The 26,229-nt window shown below is 43.8% G+C and overlaps 1 protein-coding gene across 5 annotated transcripts in view; it reads right to left on the minus strand.

Moving 5' to 3' along the window:
• ADGRL1 (adhesion G protein-coupled receptor L1) overlaps nt 1–26,229 on the minus strand; it is a 133,011-nt gene that overhangs the window by 36,330 nt on the left and 70,452 nt on the right. For all 5 annotated transcript variants that reach the window (XM_082213622.1, XM_082213621.1, XM_082213623.1 and 2 more), the window contains exons 3-4: nt 20,251–20,467; nt 11,921–12,030 (exon numbers count right to left, since the gene is read on the minus strand). In XM_082213622.1, coding sequence (XP_082069748.1) covers nt 11,921–12,030; nt 20,251–20,467 — 327 coding nt within the window. The remainder of the gene's footprint in view (nt 1–11,920; nt 12,031–20,250; nt 20,468–26,229) is intronic.

Below are 26,229 nucleotides of genomic sequence, written 5' to 3' on the forward strand. Positions count from 1 at the left end.
TCTTTCTTAAACTGTAAATCTCCCCTCCCCTCCCCCCACCAGCCCAACAAACACCAGCCCCTCCCGCTTTGGAATCATTTCAAGGCAGAGAGCGTGTTGGGTTTGGTGGTGGTAGTTGTACTTTTTCATTTCTTTTTTCGTCTGATCGGTTTGAGGTTTACAGTTTTTGGAGTGTTTTTTGTTGTTGTTTTTTTAATTTTGTGCTGGCGACATTGCCCTTCAGAAGAAAAGTCAGAAATCAAAACCAACCAGAAAGGACGACAAAGGAACAAAACACAAAAGGGGGTTGGTTGCTGGCTCAAAGCATTTTGACAGGGAGGAAGGTGGGGTTGGGGGAAAGGTAGGATCAGGGAGAGCAAGCAGAAAAGGGAGAAAGGAAAAGAGCAAGAGTTTGAAAAGAAAAATATCCCAGAATACCTTTTTTCCCCTAAGAAAGGCTTGACCTATCATGACCATAAATGGCCTATCCAGTTCACTCCCACATCAATCAGCCTATTTATCTATCTGTAAATCCTCCCATGTTTCTATTCCTTTGTTCCAACTCATAATTACTGTGTACTATATTCATAAATACACATATCCTTATCTCACCTTCTTTTACCCTAGCAGTTACGTAACTTGCAGCTGTTGATGTCAATGCTGATGTATAAGGTGCTGCCTTAAACAGAGCCAGTCCAACACTGACTAGCAGCAGCTCTGCAGGGCCACTTAAGGGAAAAAAGTCAATTCGAGTGCTAAAAACTAGGGACTTCAAGGACTGGACCCCTAGAACTTTATGAATACAGAACAAATCATGAACTCTGACCCTACTGCTATTACATGCAGATTATATCCCCAATTAGATAGCTTTTCAAATCACATCGTCTTCTTCAAAAATAAAATATGCCACTATTTAAGACACTGGAAGTAGTCCTTCGCATTGCTCTCTCTGGGTGTGTCCAGTTATTTATATGGAACAAAATGAGTGTCTTTTCCTTTACTATGCCACTAGTCCTGATCCAAAACCAGTATCTTTACAACTATACAAATACCATGAAGAGAAGCAGAGTGGGAGTCAATTTTTCCTGTTTCTTATAGCAATTTCCCCTACATCCCATTCAAATCCCAAATAGTGAAATCAGCTAGACTAGGCATAGGCAAACTTGGCCCTCCAGATGTTTTGAAACTACAATTCCCATCATCCCTGACCACTGGTCCTGTTAGCTAGGGATGATGGGAGTTGTAGTCCCAAAACATCTGTAGGGCCGAGCTTGCCTATGCCTGAACTAGACCATGTTGCAAAGTTTTTGGTCTAGTCAATTTTACCCCTAAAGTATATTGCCCTTTTATTCCTTTTTAACCATAGTCATCTTTTTAACCATTAGTCATCTTTTTTTCATCATCATTATTATTATTACTTATTGTTGTGGGTGTTGTTATGGTTATCTTTATTATTTTAGGATACATTTTAAAGTGCTTTCAAAACCTGAAAAGCTGGTTTGACTAGGGACCGTGGTGAAGCACAAAAACTGACGTATACAGCTCTGCAACACTGTCTACAAGTTTTTTAACAGTTAAAATCTGTACATCGCCAGGGAATGGGAAGGTGTTGGGAGTGATCATGTTGATGACCCAAGTCTTCCAACCATTCCACAGTGAAGCAATGCTCTATCCATTGGCAAATCCCCCAGAGCTATAAAAAATCAATCAGGATCCACCAACCTCTGAGGACATATGGTCCCTCATTATTGCAGACAGGAATACTTGCTGCAAGACGAAACTTCACTAGATAGTGGCTGGATCATGGCAATGGGATAATATCCACTCCACTTCCAGACAATCTCCCTCCCAATTTGGAGGAAAGGGTATGTCCTGCTGTGTGTTAGACTTATGACTATTGGAGACAGTCCCATGGATGCCATGAAGACCACAAAATCCTGAGCTAGACCCAAGGCATCCTCAGCATGGATGTTATAGGAATTTCCTGGATATAGTCAGGATTTGCCCTTCAAAAATGGCATCTGGGCAGAATTTTCGGAAACCTGTTAAAATGTCAGGGAAAACCCAGTCCGGATTTCCACTTGTTGAAATATGGCAATCCTAATGTTGAAGTCACCAATGACCACATTGGCCAGCCCAGTCAGGGAGGCTGCTGGGCAGCAGGGGAGTCGCAAAATAACACCATCCCTGGTCTGTCTCTTTGGCCCAGCACCAAATTCAGGCCTCTCACAGTTCTGCTCCAAAGAAGAGGGGGGTTTTGGTAATGGAGAATAAACTGCTGAACCACAGCAACCCTCCCATCTCATCACTCCAGTCTAGCTTGGTACTGCACAATTTTGTTGATAAAATTGGAGCAGGCATTCTCCTTCATTATCCATTATAGAGTCCAGGATACCAGTTGTCTCAAGGAGCCCAAGATAGAAGGCAGACTCTACTTTCCTCCACAGACTCTACTTTTCCTCCACAAATTTCCTCAACAAATTGCACTTCTAAGCCTGTATCTTGCTGCAGGGGTAGCCAATACTGTGTCTTCTTGCTGTTGAACAACTCTCCTCAGTCCCAATCAGCATGGACAATGGTCAGGGATGATGGGAGCTGTAGTCCAACAAATATCTGAAGAGCACCACAACCACACTGGCTACATTATTGGAATTCTAGTGGAATTTAGAGAAGCAAAAATAAAATATTCCAGGCAGCTCTTAGGAACTTTCCAGGGATCAGACATGATCAGGATTTACGTCATATATGTGACTGGAAGGATCAGGATGCTTTCTATGAGCAAAAATCAAGCTTTGGTGGAACTAGACAGAGCTACTAGAACCAGCCAAAAGTGGTAGAGACTGAGGGATCGACTGATTGATAATTTAAACAGAAGCTCTGCTGATCCCAGTAACTTTGAATGTTCTTCCACAGTCCTCCACATTGTGTCATGGTAATACTATATGAACAAAATTTGGCAGAGGCACAAAAAAGGAGATCTTAGAAACAACATGCCTCCACTCTCTGCAGCAATTGTTACAACACAAACACAAAATAAGAAGCAAAATGAAGGATGTGAAAGCATACTGTTCCCAAACCTGTGCAGTTGCAGGCACAACAATCACACTAACCACCAGTGATCTATCGGTTGCCAACACACAACTGGCTCATACTGCAATCCAGATTGTATGGAACAGCTGTGCATTGTTGTGTAGAACGGGTAACATGGGTTTGCTCCAGTAAGCTAGCCTGAGAAGGGGTATAAAAGTATGTCAGATGTAAATATGGCTTTAGAAGATTACAGAAATTCATGGAGGATAAATAAATGGCTATTGGCCATCATAACTAAAATAAATCTTCAGGTTCAGTGGTGGTGAGCCACCAAGTACAAACTGCCAGGCAAAGAGCTGTTGCCTTCAAGCCCTTATGGGCATTCTGGTAGCATCTGGCCTAAGTAGAAAACACTTTAGGATGGTAGACTAAATGGAACATTGGTCTGGCCTGGACTTAACTAACCTGGCATACTAGCAGAAAGCAGCAGAAGAGATTCTGCTAGTGCATTGAGGCTTCCCTCCTCTCCTGTTTGATGTTTTATTGTATTTTTAATATTTGATTGGAAGCCGCCCAGAGTGGCTGGGGAAGCCCAGCCAGATTGGCAGGGTATAAATAATTTTTTGAATTATTATTATTATTATTATTATTATTATTATTATTATTATTATTATTATCATCATCATCATCATCCCTCCACACTTTCCCCCAATCTGGGGGGTCAGGAGAACCCTCAGAGCACCACATGGGGGGGGAGGAGAGGGGGGAATAATTTCATCTGGAAAGCATAAGCGCTTGCACTGATGGATGGTCAGAAAAGCACAGTGTTGAATTCCTCCCTATATTCCTTCAGGTCTCTGCTTATGCTCTTATGTAAGAAGATTATAGTGGAGCTCCTGCTGATTTGGTGTTAACAATAGTAGTACAAGTGGGCAGGATTGCTGGAGGCTGATTTAGAAGAGAATCATAGAATCCTAGTTGAAAGTTTCCTCAGAATTCATGAAAAAAGCAAACTTTGATAAGATCAGAAAAATTGGCACAGCCCCGGAAGGAAATGGAATGATTGCCCAGTGCACAAAAGAGCATTCCAATAAATTCCTTGTACATTAACACAAATTTTACTGTGTGCATATGGTCCACCAACCAGTCATCAGAGGTAAGCAAAGTAATCAACATCCTTACTATTATTTTGCTATTGATAATTTCCTGTTATGGTTCATTGATGAGTCCATCTTAGAACACTGAAGAAAACTCAGGATTTTATATGTGGTGCTTTATATTGGAAACTTCAGGGAACACTGCATGGTCCCAGAAGACTGGAAAAGAGATATAAAGAGGATATACTATTTGACTCTCATGGTATCCTCAAACTCTGCCTCCCATATCCTCTTTTGAGGGTGTTGTGTGTATTCATTATGAAGGGTTAACTTCATCCTCCATTTGCAGGGAAGCAGAGGATTTCTCACACTCAGGGTTACCATTAAATGATACCCAGCAGCTAAGAAATAAAACGTATTCTTTAAAACCCTTAAAATGTTTTAAACAAATTTGTGATTTGAGGATTTTATTCAGTTTCTGAAGGACTTTGTGACTTTGGTGACATCTTAACATTAAAATGAACCCAGACAGAATATTTTTCTTGTTCGGGTCAGTGAGGCCCTGGAAAGTTAGAAAAGGAGTTGATGCCAGGAGTCAGAATAAACATACAAGTGATACCAGATTTGTGCTGACTTGTACATAATTTGGACTGAGTAAAGGAATGAAAAATTAAATAGGCAAGCCGTTTTGTGTCTCAGAAGACCAGAACTTCATTTCATGATTTACCAGAATGTCACCATATAACCATCATTTATGAGCATATGTGGACTTGAGCTCTCCATGTATGTAAAGGAGATAATGGCTCTGGATTGCTTTAGGGGGTATGTATAAAAATGAATCTCTATAAGACTATGATTTATTGAGAAACTGAAGCAAGCAGGGTCATGGATGCCAGACAGGCTTTTTTCTGGACTAATTTGAAAACAGATTGTCCATGTCAGGCCTGTATAACACAAGGGCCTAGGAAATGAGTGGGAAATAAAAGAAAGGCCTGTTTAAAAAGAAAGGAATCCACTCCACTTCAGTTGATGTTTGGCTAGGTTTGCGGTCTCTTAAATCACCTAAGAGAAAATAGGTTTCAGAATCCTAACCTTCTTTAACTGGATGTCCCAGTTAAAGAATGGGGCCTGACCCACCATGCAAACCTAGGATAAGGATGAAACAAACTATGTACAAATTTAATCCAAGCAAAAAGGAAAAAGGGGGGGGGGCATTCTACTGCATTTTAAAGTATTCTTCCCCCAAATGAATGAACAACTCTGGAATTTGTGAAGCACACAAATTCATACAAATGAACAAACAAACCAGTCTCCTGTGTGCACGAGAGGCTCTCTTCATTTAGAATTTGGGGAAAACTGAGGTCCACATATGCAGCTTGTCTTATGTGAGTTGCAGAATCAGTGACGATGCCCCAGTTACTTTGCTGGCCCTGTCAGCAAGAGAATTTTCAAGCTAGCTGGGCCCAGAGGCTGCTCTGTGAGAGCCACTTCTCAGCAGGCCATACGCCACCCTGGCTCCCTAGTTGGAAGCGTAGTCAGCAGAGGAGATGGAGGAGAAAGAGTGGGGAGGAAACCAAGGGAAAAGAGGGACCACATCCACAAAAGATGACGAATGTAGTCAAGGAAACAGGGCCACAGCAACGTGGGCAGGAACAGCTAGGGCCTCCAATTATGCCAACACGGAAGGTGGGCAGAGGAAAAAATACTGAAGTTTGAATAAATGTTTATCATATAAACAAAGACAAAAATTCTTTAAATAGAGTCTAGTATTCACTGAGTGCCAAATTGTTGCCCATATATGTTTATGTAGCCACTTTGTAACACTCCCAAGGAAAGAGACTCTATATCTTCCTTTTGAAATTTATTCCAACACTTAGCTGCTCTACTGCCCTCCTTAGAACCATTCATTTCTGGCCTACCCTCCCTGGCAGTTGCAACTGCTATTTGACATATTGAATTTAAATATTTGAAGACCGTTAAGAATGTTCCATTTAATCTTTTCTTCTTGCGGCTGCTATATGCAGCTCCGCACTTCCTTATAACTCTACTCTTTATTATTCTCCTTGGATGCTGAACAGCTTCTCGTTTTTTTCTCATCTTCCTTTCAAAGTAGCACCCAAAATGGAACACAGATTTCTTGCCGTAGCCTAATCAGTGCCAAACTATACTATGCCTCAGTATGGTTTTGCAGCACTAATGACTTGCTGTTTCCCCCTGGCTGTGCCCAGCGATGTCTATGGGCATCTCTATCTACACCTCTGTATTTAAACCAATTTCAAGCCTGTTCAAACTTCATGGCTTCCAACCAAGAAATCTTCAGAAATGCAGCTCTCCAAAATGATGGGGAGCTTCTAACAAGGCATTCTCTGCAACCTTATAAAATGATGACATTTCACAAAGTCGCTGTGAGAGAAGTCATGATGATTAAAACTGTTTAAGAATCTGATCCCAAACTAGTTTGCACTGGGCTAGACAGCAGCCAACAGTTTCCCCCTCTGACAGCTATATGAAAGGTTTTGCACTTTTGTATTGTTTTGAAGACCTGCAAAACCTGCCTGACTGGTGGCACAAGAAATAAGTGCACAACAGAGGAAGCAATAACTGTCTCAAACCACCCTGCCAAAGTCAGTGGTGGACAGTACTGATTGGCATAATTTCACCAAGGCTTCTCCCCCTACCCCTCAGGGATGTTTTGCAATTAAAAACAAAGCAAACCAAACACATACATGTGCTTATGGTACTTTTTTAAAAAGTGGGCAATCTGACTAAAGCATGACAAAAGGGTCAGGATACACTATTTGGCTTGATAGATAGAATATATGTCTCTTATGCAAACTGAAAAATGAGGAGGAACCTAAGCTCGCCTCAAGGATAAAGAACCTCCTATGACTTCTCTTTAAAAATTATATCTTAGCTTCACCCTAAAAATGATCTGTCTTGTTTCCAACCTCATAGTGTATAAGTGCTGACAGTGTGGGCCTTTTCTAAATCTGTACAATCTAAATCTGCACAGCATGGATACAGTTAGTAAGATCTATTTAGGCTGCAGTCAGGCTTGGGGGACTGGCTAAGACTTGGCCCCCAAATATCTGTTTGGATCTTGGAGTTTCCATTCAAGCACCTACACTCAGATTCATCAAGTGACTGGTCTGCCTATGTCCCCACTACTTTGCCTGATTTCCAGAGGTGTTTGCCTGGCAAAGCCCATTAAACTCCACTCACTCTTAGGAGAGAATCCAGGCACTAAAAGCAACCATTTCCCAGTGTGAGTGGTGATACCCCTGGTAACCAGAACAACCCTGGCCTAAGAAAAAGTAAAGAGAGCAAGCAGCAGAAAACAGAGTGAAAGAAGAGAAGGGAAAGCTGGGGAAAGGAGCTGGCAGAAGAGAGGGGAGAGGGAGGTTGCGTTTTGAAAAATAGTGACACAATAATAACAATTCACTTTAAAAAATCCAAAACCAAAAATCAGACACATTAAATGAATTGTTTTGTTTTTCCACATGTCAGATTGGACCCTGAGGAAGGAAGATCAGTGTCTGGTTAGAGTGGAGGCAGCTGCAAAGGAAGGAAGCAAAAGGGTCTGGCAACAGAGGCCCCTCCCACCTCTGTCATCCCTCTGTGATCCACCCCTCTCCCCATGGGTCTCCAGCTTCCTGTGCTTTCCCCTTCCATCACCTGCTCCAGCCCTGACCCCCAAGGACAACAGCACTGAATCAAACCACTCTCCTGCTTAAAGAAGCATGGAAGGGCAGCCAACAGGGAGCAGCAGAAACACAGAGGCAGAGTGAGGTATGACTGTAGCAAGAGCTGAGTTCAGGTTCTGCTACATATCCAGCACAAACCATTGTGGATGAAATGCCCAGCCGTGATACTTTTCAATGAAAGAGGTCCAACCATGGTTATGACGACTGCCACCCTGGTTCAGCATTAAAGCAGGATACATCCAGGATGGGTGATGCTTTCTCCTATCTGATGTGAGTTGGGAACATGTCTAATTAAAGGTGAGAACTACCGAAAACTCCTCCACAGTTCAGCCATTGCCAATTTGAGAATGGGCTGTTTCCTGCTTCTGGCTCCATTTCACCTGCATACTGAAACCCAGGAGTCCTGACTCGAGGAGCAGGGAGAGCATTGGATGACTGATGTCAAATATTTACCAGTGTTGAGGAAATAATGTATTTCTTAATGTGTGGTAAAGCTAGAAAGAAGATTTCTGTCTCTTCTGGAGAAGAAAGAAGCTATGCAAATAAGCTGGAAAGAGAATGTAGCCTTAGTAGATTTGAATCAAAAGGATATAGGAGCACACTGTGGGCTTAACTATCCTATCACACTGACAGAAAAGCATTCTTATCTCAGCTATGCATATAATGAATAGTGAAAATGATCCTGGATTTTAAGTGAAGACATAATGGCTTTGCTCAGACATTTGTCCACAGTTTCATGGTTTACAAAGCTGCACACAAGCACTGTGAATGTGTCCTCCTTCTTCACTGGGGACAAGCACTTCTCCATCCTGGCTTACTAGCCTAGCTGTTTACTGAACATTAAACCAGAGTTCCCTGTATTGGACATAACCAGGAATTACGGCTTAATGCAAGCCAGGATTCCCACACCAAAGCCATTACTTGAAGAGACAAGGGTAGGGTAGGAGTGAGTGACCATAGCACCCATCCATAGATTCACAAACTATGGCTTATGAAACCATGGGTGAAGGGCAGGATGTGACCAATGAAAGTTCTTATGAGTCTGGGAAAGAGGGTTTACATGTATGACTGTATATCTATGAACAAATATAGCTGGTTATGTTAATACAGAGTATGCAAGCAAGCACAAACTCTGCTTACATATCTGGCAATGTATACAAATGTCCTCCCGGCTTGGATCCAGAGACGTCTTGTTGAGAACAGAAAAGGAATTTCTGCTTGTGCAAGGCAGCCCTGTTAAATTCTTCTAATCTACAACAATACTCCATCATGTACCCTTCCAGAAGGTCCCTCAGTCCTCAGGAGAAGCTTTTCAAGAGATGAAGGGGGGGGGGGCGAGAGAGTGCCAAGAAAGCCACATTGCATGAGCAGTGTTTTGTTTACCTATGTTTGACTAAAACCATATATATGTGCATGTGAGTAATATATGTACATGCACACATACATCCACACATGTATATATAACTGTGTGAGAGAGGAAGAGAGACAATGCGCGGGTGCAGGAGGATGCTCACCTGCAAAACTAGTCAAACATGCAGACATGGAAGTCCATAGCTTTTCACATGGTTCTGGGGATCAGCATGTGAATGTGTATGTCTATGGGAACGTAAGAATGAGCTTGCCAATGTGCTGATATGCAACCTGTACTGAGAGAGGCACCCTCAGTGTCAACAGCTCTGCCATAGTCAGTTACACTTCCTGGCCATTTGCCCTAATAGCTGATCCCAACATCCTCCATGCCATCCCTGCCTCCCCCTCCCCACAGACACTTTCACGATGCAGGTGATATCCTGGTCAGCCTTTTAGTGCCCTTTGCTTGTTTGGGGTATCCCCAGTGCTGTTAAACTGTGAGGGGTCAGGACTGGTTGCACCCTGAGATGAGTGTTGATTTGTTTCGAAGCCACCTGGTAGCTAGAAGGAAAAGGGGCAGGAATGAAGGTTAAGAGGTTAAGAGGCCACGCCTGCCCTGCTCTGCTCCACTTCGTCTGTGAGGAGAAACCAAAGGGGCATTAGCGGAGAGGGGAAGGGGACACACCCTGTGAGGCTGACCCACCCACATGGACCCTAGACCCAGCGGAGAGTGTGCAAGACACCAAAGGCAAGGAACAAACCTCCCAAACACTCCAAGCAACACAAGAGAAGGAAAGGAGGAGGGCATATGAGCTGCTGACCCAGGGAGGAGAGACACCACAAGCCTAGCCCTTCAGTAGATTGCATTTAGGCTTGCCAGATCAAAATGCTATTGCTAAGGGGTGCCATCAATAAGGAGAAATGGATTTCAGTTATGATTTGTGCGGCTGTTTGGAAATGGGGAGTAATCTTTTCGAATAAAGACTGTCATTGTAAATAACAGACACCTTTGCAACCCCCCTAACATGGCAATTTGCTAACATACGAAACCAGATTAGGGAGTGGCAGCCATAGCACCAGGCTTGTTCCATCAACAGGAATGAAGCAGATTGGCTCCAGGAGATAAAGGCCCTTCACCACGTTAACAATTTTCCTGCTACTTGTACTCTGTAGTGACCAACTCCCTAGTTTCATCTCAGAAGCCAGAAAAATCAAATTCAGTGCTGCACTCAGTTTATGAACAGAAGACTTGAACAAACAAAATTCACATATTGTTTTGAGAAAAATAATTGCATATCAACTGCTTTCTTCGGAGAGGTTTTCTTAGGATTGTCCCCCACCACATGCCATTTTCCTTCTTTCCAAGGAATAATGCTGGTGCTAAACTCCATTTCAGGTGCCTTGGTGCAGATGGGTTTGTGCTTAAAAACATGGGAATTGTGACACAAGCACATTCAGAACGCACATGCCCACACTAAAAAAACATGCACACACTGAAGGACAGAGCCATCTATATCCCTGTGCTCATGAATTCATCCATACCATGTGAGCATTCATAAAGATACTTCTATAACAGAGGTGTACACACACACACACACACACACACACACACACACACAATCATACCAGTCTACATACAAGACCTACCCACAAACATTCAAAACATGAATTGTTGCCCTAGCCCCGTAATAATAGCCACAGCTTTTAGAATGCTGTGCTTTTTGCTTTTGGAAGAGATATCAACTCTGCTACCAACTGCCTGATGCAAAGGCTCACTGAACCACCCCGAAGCACATTTCAGGACACTGAAACATGCATGTGTACACACACACACACACGAGTTTGTGCATATGCACTGCACACAAGCATGAAGATGGTCATACATCTGAGTGTGCATACAAATACACTGTGCCATTCATACAGACCATATATGCACAGACGCAATGCATATATATCCACGACATGTTAAGTACTAATATACATGTCTATTGTCCACATTTGATGCACCGAGTAGGTACATATACTAAGGATGAGCCAAAGGCTATAGAATCACACATATCCTCATCAATCACAAACAAGCAAATACACAGTGCACACAAATAGCATGTATTTCAAGCACCGACACCTTGCATACACCATCATGTTGGGGGTTCAAACACACAGTGATAGTATCTCTCCTGAGGGTCTGTGCTACTGTGGAGGATTTGTATTGCTCAAAATTTCAAGGGTTTTGGTTGTTGTTGAGGAGAGATGCTGAAATAGTCCTATTACTGGTACAGCTACCCTGGCTAAAATCAGCATCAGGTGCTGAAATGGAGGAAGCTTATGGATGGTCCAGCTTGTGCCTTTTTGGGGTCCTCTTTCCTTAGGGCTCAGGTACAGAAAGAAAAGAAAGAGAAACTAAGGCAATGATCAGCCAAACATGGCGAGTTACAATTACAAACCAGGAATCATTCTGCCCAGTTATCAAGGCCCAAACCACTTGAATTAATTCTTTTCTCAGAACCCTGGCATTTTAGTCCACTTCTACTCTAGCCATTGGAAACCCCTCTCCAGCACAAGAGACAAAAACGTCAGGGTTCTCTGTTAGTTCCCGGTCTAGCTGGTGTCTCCGCTAAGTGCATCCTATTCCCATGTCTGGGTGTGTATTAGGGGGCCAGTCTGTGGAGTCTCTCTCCTTCCTGGGTCAGGTGGGAATCTTATTTGGAGCAATAACTGAAATAAGATGAAGCATCAGAGTTCAATGAGAAATGGACTCACTGTAGGGGACACAGTCATACTGGACCTCCAGGTACTTGTAGGTGCCAGGGCAAGGGTCTGGAAAAGCATCGGAGCCAGCCACTACGACACACTGTGTCCGATTATTGCACCTGAAAGAGAAGAAAGAAGGGCAGGTTGTTAAGCTACTGACACAAACTGAAGTTCTAAAGGAAACCACTAGGTGGCACTGATTGATACTTAGTACTGTATTGTAAATACTTCCTAGAAGCTTTGAAAAACTGCTGCACCACAATTTTGTTTGGGGTGCAGATTATAATCTCAGGTATGAAGCTGATGCAAGCAGTGAGCAGGCACAACTACTAGTCGGATAATCCAAATACACTGACAGGAAGCCCTTTACTAACCCCATTCCAGGATTTGTCCGCAGAAGACTTGCTGGATGTCAGACACAGCTCTGTGCCTGTGTTAGCTCTGGTTATGGGACCAGAGACTGTCACCAACATTTGATTGTTGTGATACTGTATTATATTACAGTATCAGTATATATCAGTATCTTTATATTTTTTATTACAGTATATTGCATTATTTTTTATAGTACTCTTTTAACCTAGGGACTTTTAACCCAACAGACTTATTTATGTGCAATCATGGCTCCTCAAATTCAAATTAAACTCACAACCTGCAGTTTTCGTACATGTCCATAACCTTATGAGTGTCTGCAGACGCCAATGTGAGTGTGAACCATATTCCTCTGTTTGTCCAAAGGCGACATCAAATACATTTTTGTGCAAGTGCCCAAGGTGACAACTCCCGTATAATCACTGAGGATTTACAGACCTTCAGACCTGGGTGCGGTCTTGCAGCAGTGAGATGTGGTTCTGCCACTCCCTCCCCTGGCACCAGGTAATGGTGCCCAGTAACACCCCATCCTGGAAGAAAACTTGCACTTGCCCACCACTGCGAGTCAATCCTTGGGTGTGTGGCGGGGAGGGGGGGCAGATAATATTATAACCTGGCCCCTGCATAATCAGAAATCCCTGTGTGGTGGTTATTTTTATGTTCTCTTAGAATACTGACCCAGATCACAACTGGCAGATTAATCAGACAGTCCTCTCAACAGCCAGTTGCAGAATTGTTAGCCTCTCACCCTTGCTTAGGTCCAGAAGCAGAGCTAAGAAACACTGCCCCCCATTTCCCACTTCGTTAGCTCCTGCCACCTGCTCTCCCTTGAAAGGCTGATGCAACAGGCAAGGGAGGTTGGAAGGGGGACTCCCAGGGGCTGTCGGCTGCCAAAGCAACTGGAGCCGGTATCAACTCAGGCCCCTGGGGCAGGACAGCCACCACCTGCTTCACTGAAGCGGAGTTTGTCAGCAAAGTGGGATGGATGAGAGTTGAGGTGCTGGCACTTCCAGCTCTGTAGAGCCCCACCCAATAGCTAGTCACTTTCTCAGATGGTGCTGTGCAGAATGCCCATCCACTGCATGGCTTATCTTTGAGCTATGCGCTCAAAGAAAGTTGTGGCTGCTGTGCTCCTTGCCGCGTCCTCCTGCTGCTGTGCTGTGAACTAAACTATGGTTATCTGAGCCCGGGCTCAGGGCTTGTCTCACTCCAGACAAACCAGGAGCTGCAACCAAGGCTTGCTCTTGAATTTGTGGCAGGTGCTCATGTCCATTCAGCACACTAAGCCAAACCATAACTTTGCTCACAGTAGCAAGAGGACTGGGAGAGGAGCCATAGTTTGGCTTAGTATTATGCGCAGACACCACCCATTATGTTTTGGATCCTTATATTTATTATTATTCGTTTGCTATAATGCAAGCAACTTTGGGTACAATCTGGTAAGAAAAACAAAAACAAATGAACACATGCTGTTGACAGGAAAGGAGAGGCAAGCGGTATTTGTTGGGCAGGCAGGGAGACTGAGGTTTGGGGAGTTAAGAGAGCCCTAAAGTACAGTGGCTGAAGGATGAGGGTGACAAAGCAGGCAGTGGGCAGACGAGCAAGAATGGGAGAGAAACAGGTCAGGGGAGGCACACACAGAGACTAATGCAGGTAAGAGGCAGAGGAGATACAAAGGGAAAGGAAACGAACAAAGGAGAAAACTGCACCCAGGATTTAGAGACAGGCAAAACATCATGCTGTTGGCAGGTTAAAAAAAGAAAGGGAGGGAACACTGGACACTAGGAAACTGTCAGGCAGGAAAGGCCAAAAAGCTCAGGAGTGGGAGTTTCATATATTGATCTGAACAAAACAGGACCTATCTTGAAGTCTTATCCAAGCTACATTTGTTCAGTGCTTGTCTAGCAGCACCTTTGACATCTACCTAACCTTCTTTTTTTGGCATTTACCTACTGTGCATCCAGCACCTTCATTAAAATATATAGTACCTTTGGCACCACTTAAAGGTTTCTGAAATCTTAAGCAGTAATATAAATACTTTGGGTTCATCTTTTGGCTCACAGAATGTTGCGCCCATGAAACCGAAGACTATGAGTCCTCAAAAATAGCTGTCTAAACACCAGTATTTCATGGGGAACAGTGAACAAAAAACAAATGTATTGTAAGCATGGGTTGTGCGTATGGACAGTGTCCGGCATGAATGGCCATTATCACTCCTCAACTAACCCAATGTGATAGAATTTGAGGTAAGATTAGAGGAATGAAGCTAAGCATATCAAACCAATCCCAATTGGGAATTTTCACTTCTACTGCACTGCAAAGAGTGTATTCTCCTTAGCACTGGAAATGGCAGAAAAATTGCCTATCAACTTAGTATGGCTCAGCTTCTGAAGAGAGAGAAAGGAAAATAACTGCAGCATAAGATGAACATGTTTAATATGTTTGGGAGGCATCATGACTATAAAATAAGTCATTTTGCCAAACCTGCACTGGATCAAAGTTTATGCTAGCCTGCCTGAGCTGTCCTTGTTACCTGTTCTATAATTCTCCCTTCAAACTCTTAGCTGGCTTCATGGCAAATATCACATCCAAAAACCTAGAGACTTGGCTAATTGTGCTAAAAAGATTTTAGCACACTCTTTGGACACACTCTTTTCTGCCACTTTCTCAACTGTTTAATCCATATATCAATTACCGTATTTACTCGAGTCTAATGCACCATTGAATCTAATGCACACCTCAATTTTCAGAACCTTGAAACAAACAAAAAAAGTATTTGCTGGCGAATGTAAATGTTCCATCAAATCTAACGTGCACCTTAATTTTTGCAACGTAATTTGGCCAAGAAAGGGGAGCATTGGATTCAAGTAAATATGGTAGTTCAATATCAACACAGAAACCTCAAAATGCTAGTAATTTAGGAACATGGCATCTACCAGATCAAATCTTCATTGTGTTAAAACATAACGGGGGGGGGGGTTTCAACCTTTTATTGTATAATCGTGCATTTAAGTGTGCAAAGGCTTAAACCTGCTTAGAAGTCATACCCTCCGACCTGAAAGACCTTCCTACAAAAGTTCATCTAGCATGGACTGTACTACTTGTGACAGCACCCCTTGGACTGTGCCATTTTAGAATGCAGAGAGAGGAAAGGGGATGAGGAACAGCAAGTTTGGCTGTTTCCCCGTAACAAAAATTCCACACATGGAGAAGGATGGCACACCAAGGAAAAGAATTCCAGGCCAGGCTTTTGCCTTATGCATTTATTTTCTATGTGAAAGGGTTTTAAAAAATAATAATGCTGGAGCATTCAAGCATGTAATTGCCAACCCACAATTTGAAGTGGTACAGGCTAGGAAGAAACATATCATACGGTAATTCTGAACAATTAGTTTGGTTTTGAATCTTAGCTGCATGGTCCCTGGTTGTGGTTGCACCATAATTAGGGAAAGCAAAAAGGTACATATTCAAATATTTTTTCTTATTACTCCACTTGTTCCAAGGCACTGAAAGGAATTTATAGGACTAAGCCAGGCCTGGACAACTATTAGCCTGTCAAAGAAAACATGACTCCCCAGTCATACATGACAACCTACCAGGGAGGCTCATTAAATATCCTGCTTTTGCTGCTTTCCTGGGAACAAAAGCTATAGGACTGACATACAAGCACCTTGTAGACCACAACAAATGGGCGGTTTATCTTGACACAAACTCTTGATATAAATTCTTAAGAAGAGCCCTGCTGGATCAGAGTAATAGTCCATCTAATTCAACATCTTGTTTCCTAGAGTGGCCAACTAGATGTCACTGGGTAGCTCACAAGCAGAACACAAGGACAACAGGTTGCTTTGGGGCTTCCCAGAGGTATCTTGTTGGCCACAGCGGGAAACAGTGCTGGTCTGGATGGAACAGCTGTCTGATCCATCAGGCATCGCTTGAGGGCCTTGTTTCAGTCAGGGGTTAAAATGCCCTGGGTTCAGGTCTGTACCACCTATGAACACCCCCCCACCTATGAGGCCTCTCCCCCCCCCCCAGTTTACAACTCATTTGTTGACTTCAACTGTCTCCTCTGTGGTGTAAATGGATTGTAGATGGGTGTTTAGGCAGCAGATATAGCTGCTTAGCAGCAGAAACTCTGCTTGTATAATTAGTAGATAATATTTGGTAACAGAAATGAAAATCCAAACAGCATGTAAATGCCTTGCTAATGGTATTGGTAACAAATTAAACATTGAATATTGTTTAAAACATTAGTGAGTTTTGCTGCTAAGGGCAATTAGATTTAGCTTGCATTTAAAAAATCTGCTAGCAATCCTCAAAGCTCTCGGGGATTCTTGATTGCCCACTGCTGCTGCTGTTGAAGAAACTCACCAATGGATTTTGATAGAAGCACAAAAAAGGAGAAATAACTTAGCGAGCAGCCAGTCACTAGCAAAAGTGAGTAGGAGTAAAGGAAGCCACTCACCAGCCTACAGGGTCTCTGCCAATCTAGAAAGGTGAAGAGTTGTGTGAAAATAGGTGAGATGGGATTTTTTGGAGTGGGATGTTCAAGAGGCCACAGCTGCTTAAGTCAAATAATGTATGTGTGTGAAAGAGAGGCAGATGTTTCTGTGTAAGGCATGCAGGTAAAAATCAATCAAGATACTGCACCAGAACTGGTGATTAATGTGGGGATAACAAATCAAGTATTCTTTATTCTTCATCCTTCTTCATTCCAAAACCATGAAGACTACCCCAGTGTTTACTTTCTAAATACAGAGGTGCCAGGCATCAAGCTGCCTGAAAGCTGGGACCATATTCCCAAATGTGTAGAGAGCACATGCTCAGAGTCACTGTTTCCCATGTTATAATGACTATATTTGCTCCACGGCTGAGCCCTGGCTCCAAAAACATGTTTTCTGGAACTGAACCCTAATGAAATATGGCTTAGATTAAGCCATGAAAAACCCTTTTTGGAGGAAAACCTATGTATTAATTGACTGGTTTTGCAGACCAGTTTACCACATGCCCAGATTGTCTAGACACAATTCTGTGCAAAATGTTACACTAAGTGAGTGGCAAACCTGTGCACATGAGCAGTCACAACTTGTTAATTCAAAGCAGGCTAAGCAAAATAAAAACCTTCTCGGTAGTGGTGCCCACCCTGTGGAACGCCCTCCCATCAGATGTCAAGGAAATAAACAACTATCTGACTTTTAGAAGACATCTGAAGGCAGCCCTGTTTAGGGAAGTTTTTAATGTTCAACATTTTATTGTGCTTTTAATTTTCTGTTGGGAGCCGCCCAGAGTGGCTGGGGAAACCCAGCCAGATGGGCAGGGTGTGTGGGTGTGTGTATGTGTGTGTGTATGTATATGTGTGTGTGTGTGTGTGTGTGTGTATTACATGCCACTATGAAGCAAGCCCCCTAAAAGCATTGTATGAATCAGTACCTGAGGAATGTAGTGTGCTTTCACTAGCTCTAGTCTTTGGTTTTTGGCAAATGTCCCCAGCAAGCTTTTACAAGAGGGGAGGGAAAAATGAATAGATTCCGTATCATGTCATTGTAGAATTATGTGTGTTTATTGCAACTTCTAACCCCACCCCCTTCAAAGGTAACAATCTGGTTTATATCACACCCTATTCTCTGTTATTCTTCTGTTTTACATACAGTGGTACCTCGGGTTAAGTACTTAATTCGTTCCGGAGGTCCGTTCTTAACCTGAAACTGTTCTTAACCCGAAGCACCACTTTAGCTAATGGGGCCTCCCGCTGCTGCCACCACGCCGCCGGAGCATGATTTCTGTTCTCATCCTGAAGCAAAGTTCTTAACCTGAGGCAATATTTCTGGGTTAGCGGAGTCTGTAACCTGAAGCGTATGTAACCTGAAGCATATGTAACCCGAGGTACCACTGTACTTACCAAGGCTCTACATGCACATTTCACATGGAGTTTATCTGCTCCTGCACTTAGGCTGCAATCCCAGAGGGTCAGTCAAGAGCACAACATCCACACTGCTACCCCAATTTTTGGAGGGTTTCTATGGGTGGCCCACCAGAACTCCTAAACTGCATCCTAAATCCTTGGCTTAGAAAGCACTTTGGTGGACTGGTGCAAGGAGCTGTTTTAAGGGACATGCATGTTTCTTTTGCATGCGCACTGGTAACAGTTTCCCTTAAGCAGGACCAACACATAAGCTACAAATGGCTTCCTACTCAAAATGAGAAGCTAAGAATCGTATCAAATGAAGGATGCACCTGTTGCTGCCCTAACGGAAGCAGCATCCATATTTAGCAAAAATGCTCCACATGCAAGGTTTTTTAAAAACAACAACAACATGAGGATTTCAGTAAAACTGTAAAAGAAATGAAAAATAAAAGAGCAGATTCTCAGTGTTCCACAGCAAATGAGTCTACACTTACATACTTTGCAACCAGTTCCAAACCACCCTTTGTTTCTGTGGAGGCAAAATGAATGACAAATGCAGCCCAATTCGTTTCTCACTTGTCTCATGACAAGTTGCCAGCCTTGCATTTCAGCTGCATTAAACAGTCATGGAATGCACTGCAAACAGTGGCACCTCCTCGCTGGGGTGTCACAGCGGTAGAGTGCCTGAAAAACTGCCTGTAGATGCACTTAATTGTATTCTAAGTGCTTGAGTAACATTATTTACTATATCCTACTAACTAACAATAAATGAAATCATTTTTTAAATGGCTAGTGACAGTACTGCTATTAGAACTTTAAATAATTCAGGTAACCAATCCTGCTCAGCAGGGAAGTAAAATTCGCAGGAGCGCATGACGCACTAAGCAAAAGTGAGGGATGAATCCTATGGGTGGGACGGACTACCAAGGAACTAAGCCTGCCTTCTTTCAAGGTGACTTTAGCACAAAGTAACAACAACAACAACCCAACCTTTCCTGGGTGGTGCTTATTCAGCAAATGTATTTTTGCTGGGTTGGTTGAAGTGAAAGTATGATTCATGTTAAATCTCAGGTATTATACTGCTTAACCAAAAGATTCTGGGGCAAGGGTTTCAACACTATTTCTTTCAAGTTTGGAAAAAACTTTGCCTTTTGAATTCCTGTCTGTACCACAGCAGTAGATGGCCCGGAGACCAGCAAAATATGGCAACTCAGTTAGGTAAATGGTGCCTCTGTTTTAGTAGTATTTGGTAAGGGATAGAGAGAGATTTTCTAGACTCAGGGATGGCCGCTGTGAAAAGGTTTGAAGAATACTCAGTCTAAGCTTCTCAGTTCTGTGACATAACATTAAGCTCAGGCTGTGACATGACTGTTATATTGAGAAACACATTCCCTATGCATTCCAGTGCAAATCTTTAGATGGAAAGACTCCCCTGGAAATCAGTGTGGTTTGCACACACTAAGAAAAACTTCAGAATACGCTCATCCAATGGAGCAGAGCTGCTGGCATTACCCGCCTGACAGCAACATGGATGCTGCTTGCTGGGAGGCAGCAGCGAGGCCAGGGCTGAATGGGCATACTGGCAGAGTGAATGCCGCACTCCTGCCAATGCACCCACATGGCCCTGATATGGCTGCTGTCTTATCCCTCCCCCCTGCAGTAAAGGGGAGGCCACTGCTGTGGCCCTGCCCCACTAGGCAAGCTGCTTCTGGAAGTCTCAAGGGAGTTGCTGATGAGGAACGAACGAACCAGACAGTAGACTGCTGGATGGTAATCTGCAGACTGGGACAGCTAGCAATTAATTGTTGTTGTTCTTATTACTATTGTTTTATTGTTACAGGCCTTTATAGCCTGCCCTCCCTCTGTTCAATCCGAAATAGCAGCTCAAAGGACGACATAATGGGTTAAGAAACTTACTGGAGCTCAGTGGCCACAACCCCATATTTTAAAAAACCCAAGAGTGACTTTGGAGGAACACAACAGGCCTGGGAGCAATTTGAAGGTGAAGGAAGTTAGGGAAGGGAAATGCCTCCTCAACCCCCCACTGAAATACAGAGTCTCTTACCTTTGGGACATGATTTTGAAGGCATCTGGAAGATAGCACTGGACATTCTCCATCTGGAAGGGATCAGCATCACAGATCTTGTCATCCGTACGCCCATAGTTGGCATTTTCCACCATGATAACATCACTGCCTGGGCAACGCAGCTCAATGGGGTAGCCCTCACATGCCAGTTCCCGCCGAACCAGACCAAAGGGTAAGCCAGCACGGCTTAGACCTGCTGAGATAGGAGATGAGAGGGTCAGGGCTACAGGCTTATTATGCCACTCGATCAAGCAATTCCAGTTTATCTCCTGATGGACTACTGCAGTTTCCTACCAATCCTTAGGTATGCACAGCACACACTATGAGACTAAAGCATGGAAAGCAGGACTCCAGGGTTGTTTTTCAAACTCTGCAGTCTTGTACAAAGAGAACCTAGTAAATCAGGATTTCTTATTTTTCTGTTGCATTTTCAACACATGCTGCAAGACCTATAACATGTTAATCTACTTCCAAGTCTCTGTTTTCCATGTCAATCTTTGGAGAACAACAGCAGGGGTTCTGGGTTCCCTTCTACCTCCACTGTGGCATGTCTGGTGTATGTTTTGTATGTGGAAGGGTGCTTGTCCAGACACTACCCAAGAAGAGGAGAGAGAGAGAGAGAGAGAGAGAGAGAGAGAGAGAGAGAGATCTGCCCCCCCCATTTGCTGAGCTGAGCTGCATATTCAGAGTAAGCTCTACAGACTTAGGCAGATGTGCCTTTAAAAACCCAGACATGTTTTTCATAAAGCTCTTGGCTCCCTGCACCACCCGTGACCCACTTTAGAGACAGCAGCTGAGGAAAGGGTCTGGGAAATGTGCTGAGAAAAATTCTTTGCAATCCTTTTGAATCCTGCAAGGTTTTGCGAGACTGGAGAGGTGGAGATGGGAAGTAAACAAGGGGGGGGGGGGACCAACTGAGATCTGAACATGGATATTAGGGAGGTTTCTAGAAAGATTCATGGTTGAGCCTTCTGCTCATTTCTATTATGGGAAGGATACTGCACGATTGCCGGGCTGAGAGCTCAGGCTCCTGGATCCCTCTGAACAAGGATGAGAAGGAGAAAAAGGACAACTGGGATCCATCCGCACAGCCAGGGCCAGCCACCAACATTTTACTGCCTGAGGCAAAGCAGCAAATGCCTCACCCCCGCTAGTCAAGGGCATTTTGGCATCTGAGGCAGAAAATCCCACATGCACATCTCCCCGTCCCCCTCCCTAGCAGTAAAAAATATAATAATAATAATAATAATAATAATAATAATAATAATAATAATGCATTAAATAACTAACAATTTGCTGCCTTTTCATGACATCCTAAATCAGCAGCCTGAGACAGCCCCCTCATTCTGTCTAATGGTAGAGTCAGTACTGTGGGTACAAATTAACCTATCCGTCTTTAGCAGCACAAATCTAAGCATGTTTAACCAGATGCAAATCCCACTGAACTCAATGGAAGTTACAGCACAATACTTTACATGCCCACTCAAGAGTTCAATGGAGCTTACGCCTAGATAAGGAGGTGCTGGATTGCAACCTTGGCCTGTGCATTTATTTAAGATTGCGGCCTACCAACACAATCCTCTACTCAGATGTAAACCCTGTTGAATTCAATTGAGCCTAAATTGTCTCATTTTTAAAAAAATAGTTGCTCTAACAGTCCAAGAGGATCCTCCTTCTCCTTTCAAACTAGCATAAAGACTGAGCTGCAGTGTGCATGGTGTCTGCTCAGAAATCTCACACCTCACTAAAGAAAACACTCTCTTTCCACTCCTTCAATTAAAAATGATGCTATTTCAAAAGAAAGTTCCCTCAAACCTCTTAACATACTGGCTGTAGAAGGGGCAGGGCTTCATCTCCCTCAGCTTTTCCACCTCAGGGTTGGCAGTTCCATGTTGGCGAAGTCAAGGCATGGATGGGGGCTTGTTTCCCTGGCAAATGCTCAAAAGCTCAGAGTGGTTAACTGAGCACAGCTGTGAGGGGAGTGACTGTAAAGGAGGCTGGAGGGAATCAGGAAGCTGCTCTGTGCTCTATCCTGGCCTCTCCTCATTGCCCGCTTACATGGAGTGGGGCTTCCACATGCTCCGCCTCCTATGAAGGATCCTGCCCCATCCTGGACCAAGCTTTCTACTGTGGAGGGAACAGCAGGAGTACCAGCAAGTGAGTTGGAGGGAATGGTAGGAAACAGAAAACTAGGCAGACAGAAAACAAGAGCAGCAAACCCAGTGGCAAGAGTGAGCAGAAGGAGGCGGTGGGGCATCTGTGCCAGTCAGCTGCCTTTGATGATTCGCCACCTGAGACAAATAAAAGTCTTAGGGCCAGGCTTCCCTACAGCTGGGTCTTTGAGACTGAAGAATAGTGATGTGACTGTTTATGGTCACTGCATGCTACAAACATCAGTTTGGGAAGGACAGCTACCTGCAACGACTGCATTATGGTTTCCGACAACCCTAGTAGTATGTTCCCCAGCTACAATTCGAGCTGGCTGAAAAATGCATACTTAATGGCCTACTGCTGTCTCTGCCCCACTCCCAACCACTGCATTTCTCTATCCACATGGCTCCCTCCTCATGCTAAACTGGGAAGAAATGCCCCCGTCATTTTCTAGGAGCAATGCCTGCAATAGAAGAAGCAGCACCACACCCCTCATTCACTATTAACCAAGGGGCTGAAGTAGCAGGGCCTGGAACCTGGCAGAAGGACCAAGATGGCGGTGAAACAGCAGCCACATACCTGGACAGCATAGGTGTGAACTGGCAACTATGTTCAGGCTGTCTGGCATGCCTTTCAGGGACAATGCCCTGAGACAAACGTTCAATTTGGCCTGTGCTCCATTTGCTTTGACGTGTTCTTTCTGCCATTATAATCTGTGTGACATTGGGTAGCACATCAGCTTTGCCTCTCCCAAATGGAGATGGTGGGAAGGATGTACACCCAATGTGCACTGCTAGAAGAAAACTGCAAGGGGAGTCGCTCGGTTGTATGTGTGGGTACACCTAAGCCTTCTTTGCGGGCTTCACATAGCCTCTTAGCTTGTCGCAGCTAATCAGCCAAGAGACCTGTACCTTCAGCTGCAAAGGGCAAGAGTCAGAGCCCCTAGTGGGGAACATACATTAGTGGCACTCAGGGCTTTAAAGGCAGGCTAGAGAGGGGACTGGGAAGCAAGCATGTCATAGCTGCTCTTTGTGTAATTTTTCCTTCCCCCTTGCTGGGTTAATGGAAGGACCCTGTGGAGGGAGTCTGTAATTAAACCATTAGCTGAGTAACTAACTAGTAACAGCCCGAGTGCTGGTGGTTGTTTCAGGCGGTGTTGGTGGGGGAGCCCAGCAGACAACAGAAGGTACGAGCTGAGAGAGCAAGAAAGGGCAGCCGAGAGTGGATACGTGAATGGAGGACAGTAAATGAAGAAGGGACAGCAGACCTTGGCAGTAAGTATTGTAGAAACCAAAATGCGGCTGCCAAAAGCCATGGATTTCCCACACTGGCAGCCTCAGGATAGGCTCATGAACAAAGCCCCAAGAGTTTCCCAGCTGCATCTGGACGTGTTTGCAATGAGCTGGGGCTATGGCACCTATTTGGTTTCAGGGCAGACAGCTGGTTGCAGCTAATTGTAGGTGTGATCTGAGACTTTCCTAAACATATTGAGTAATTCGCAGGGGCACAGTGTTGCGGGGAAAACTTTGCTTCCAGCTCCTTACTTTATTAGCTGCCACAGCTCCCAACCTCTTGCTTCTTCTCAATAGGGTCTGAAGAGGGCAATGACATTACATCCCCTCTATGCCCTTTTATCAGTTGTCGGTCTGTCTGCGCCTCCACACACCACTCCACTTTAGCAGCTGGGCAAACCTGGCTATTCTTGGGACTGAGGAGGTAAGTTTACTTTGGAAAGTACTAAGACAGATTCCTTGTATGTGGACACCCGAAGGTAGGGACCAAGGGACATGTGTCCCTAGTGGAACTGGGCAGAAGGGGTGGTGGAGAAGCTGCAATTATCAGGGGTAAAATATTTAACACCTAAAGCATAAACCTACTCAGATGAAGGAGATGCTCTTACAATGGGCAGTTATCAGCTACTATGCCCACTGATTCTCAATGGTGGATTACAGGAATCTTGCAAACAGGTATACCAGGCAGGCAGCAGTGAATGGCAGAAGCAATTTGGAATTTAGCAGGATAAAAGAAGAAAATAATGGGAATGAAAATATTTCTTTTCAATATGTTTCAGAATGACCAGCCCAGTGCTCCTCCTGGGGTACCAGTGGCCTCTTCATCCTGGCTCTAACCACATAAGCAGGAACATGAATATATGGCTGTCTACTGATGGGCATCATGATGGGCATTAGGCCCTCCCTACCCAAACTGCCAAGCTCAGCCATACAATGAACCATGGGTTGGTGAAGAAAGCTGGCTTTGTTTAAAGCCACCCCCTGCCTATTGAAACCCATGTGGCTGATGCTTTGAAGCTGGACCCAAGTGCTATGCAGTTGCCCTAGTGAGGGAACACAAAGGGGCCTGAGAGATGAAACGCCAGAAGCAGCAGCCACAATACTGCCTTGAAGTGGGAAGCATGGGACAGAAAAGCACTGATTAAAGAGAGGCCAGGTGCATTATGGGAGCTTCACCAGTGACTTTGACTGCTAGAGCTTCTTGCTGAAAGAAGGAGGGAGATCAAACACTCCTCTCATACAGCAATCTCCAATAGTATGGCCAGGTATGATGTGGGCATGGGTAGAAAATGTGGGGATGAATGTGAGGAACAGGAACCCTGGTTGGATATTAAGTGTACCAGTGTTCCTATGTTCTCTGCACTCTTACAGTGCTTCAGAAGGATTTTTCTACACGTTTATGATTTCATTATTTAGTTGCCTGTGCCTAGAAGGCTCAAGGTAGGTAGAAATTATGAATATACAGAGACCTCAAACTGAAGTGCTTTCATCTTTTGGGAAGATGGATAGATTAACAACAACAACAACAACAACGTGATCTAAAAGACTTCAACAGATCTTGGAAGGGCCTTAACAAAATGTGCCTATCATATGTAAAGTCCACATTCTCTACATTGGGCATTAAGATTAAAAAATAATGCTTCCTTTAGTTCACCATCAAAAAGCTGAGGCTAGACAGCAAAGGCATGTAGAAAAGCAGACCCATAGCCTGTGAGTATTCCACATTTTGCAACTGCACTGTCCAGGCACAGATATTGCTGCTGAACTCAAATGCCAGCATGTTCACAATCTCCAAGTTACAGAGATCAAGAGCTATTTTAGCAGAGTCTACTCTCTCCAAACCCAGGGGTGGTAAGATAAATGCACCCAGGCATGAATAAGGAAGCTGAGTCTAAATCAAATCGTTGATTTATGTGTATGAGCTCCCACCACTGATAAACTTATAACATTCAGGTTGAACAGAGACCCAAGAGCTTAGTATGATCTAGGATCCAGGCCACAGAACTATAGGCAATCACCTTAGTTACAGAAAACAAGGTCATTTCACTTCCCACAATCCTCTTCATTTCTTGACTACATCCAAATGCACTGTAGTGCAAGGCTAGTTGGCAAAGGCAATTTATGTAAGTCATGAGGAGCAGAAGAAAAGAATGCAGAGCAAGCAAATATGTGCAAATTCGCACAATCCATATAGATCCTCATAGGATTCAAATTTTATTTGTGCATTTTTTGCAAGCTTTTCTTTTTTAAAAAAGCATAGAATATACAAACTTTTGGGCTTCCCCTCACGAATTTTAAAACTCTTCCCTGTACCTTTGTCACAGCATTAGTTTGAGCATCTTCAGAAAGACTTCTTTACATTTCTTTGCATTTTTAACCACTGTTTATATGTGCTGGGGCTTTGCACATTTGAGTTTAAGGTGGCCTATGGTAGGATACATAGATTAGTTGAGAGATTATGGGTGTGGTCATGCAATTCTCACATGAGTGCAGGCAGCTGTGCCTAAGTACAGCT

Source organism: Podarcis vaucheri (genome assembly GCF_965113315.1).
Source record: "Podarcis vaucheri genome assembly, chromosome: 2".
NCBI lineage: Eukaryota > Metazoa > Chordata > Lepidosauria > Squamata > Lacertidae > Podarcis > Podarcis vaucheri.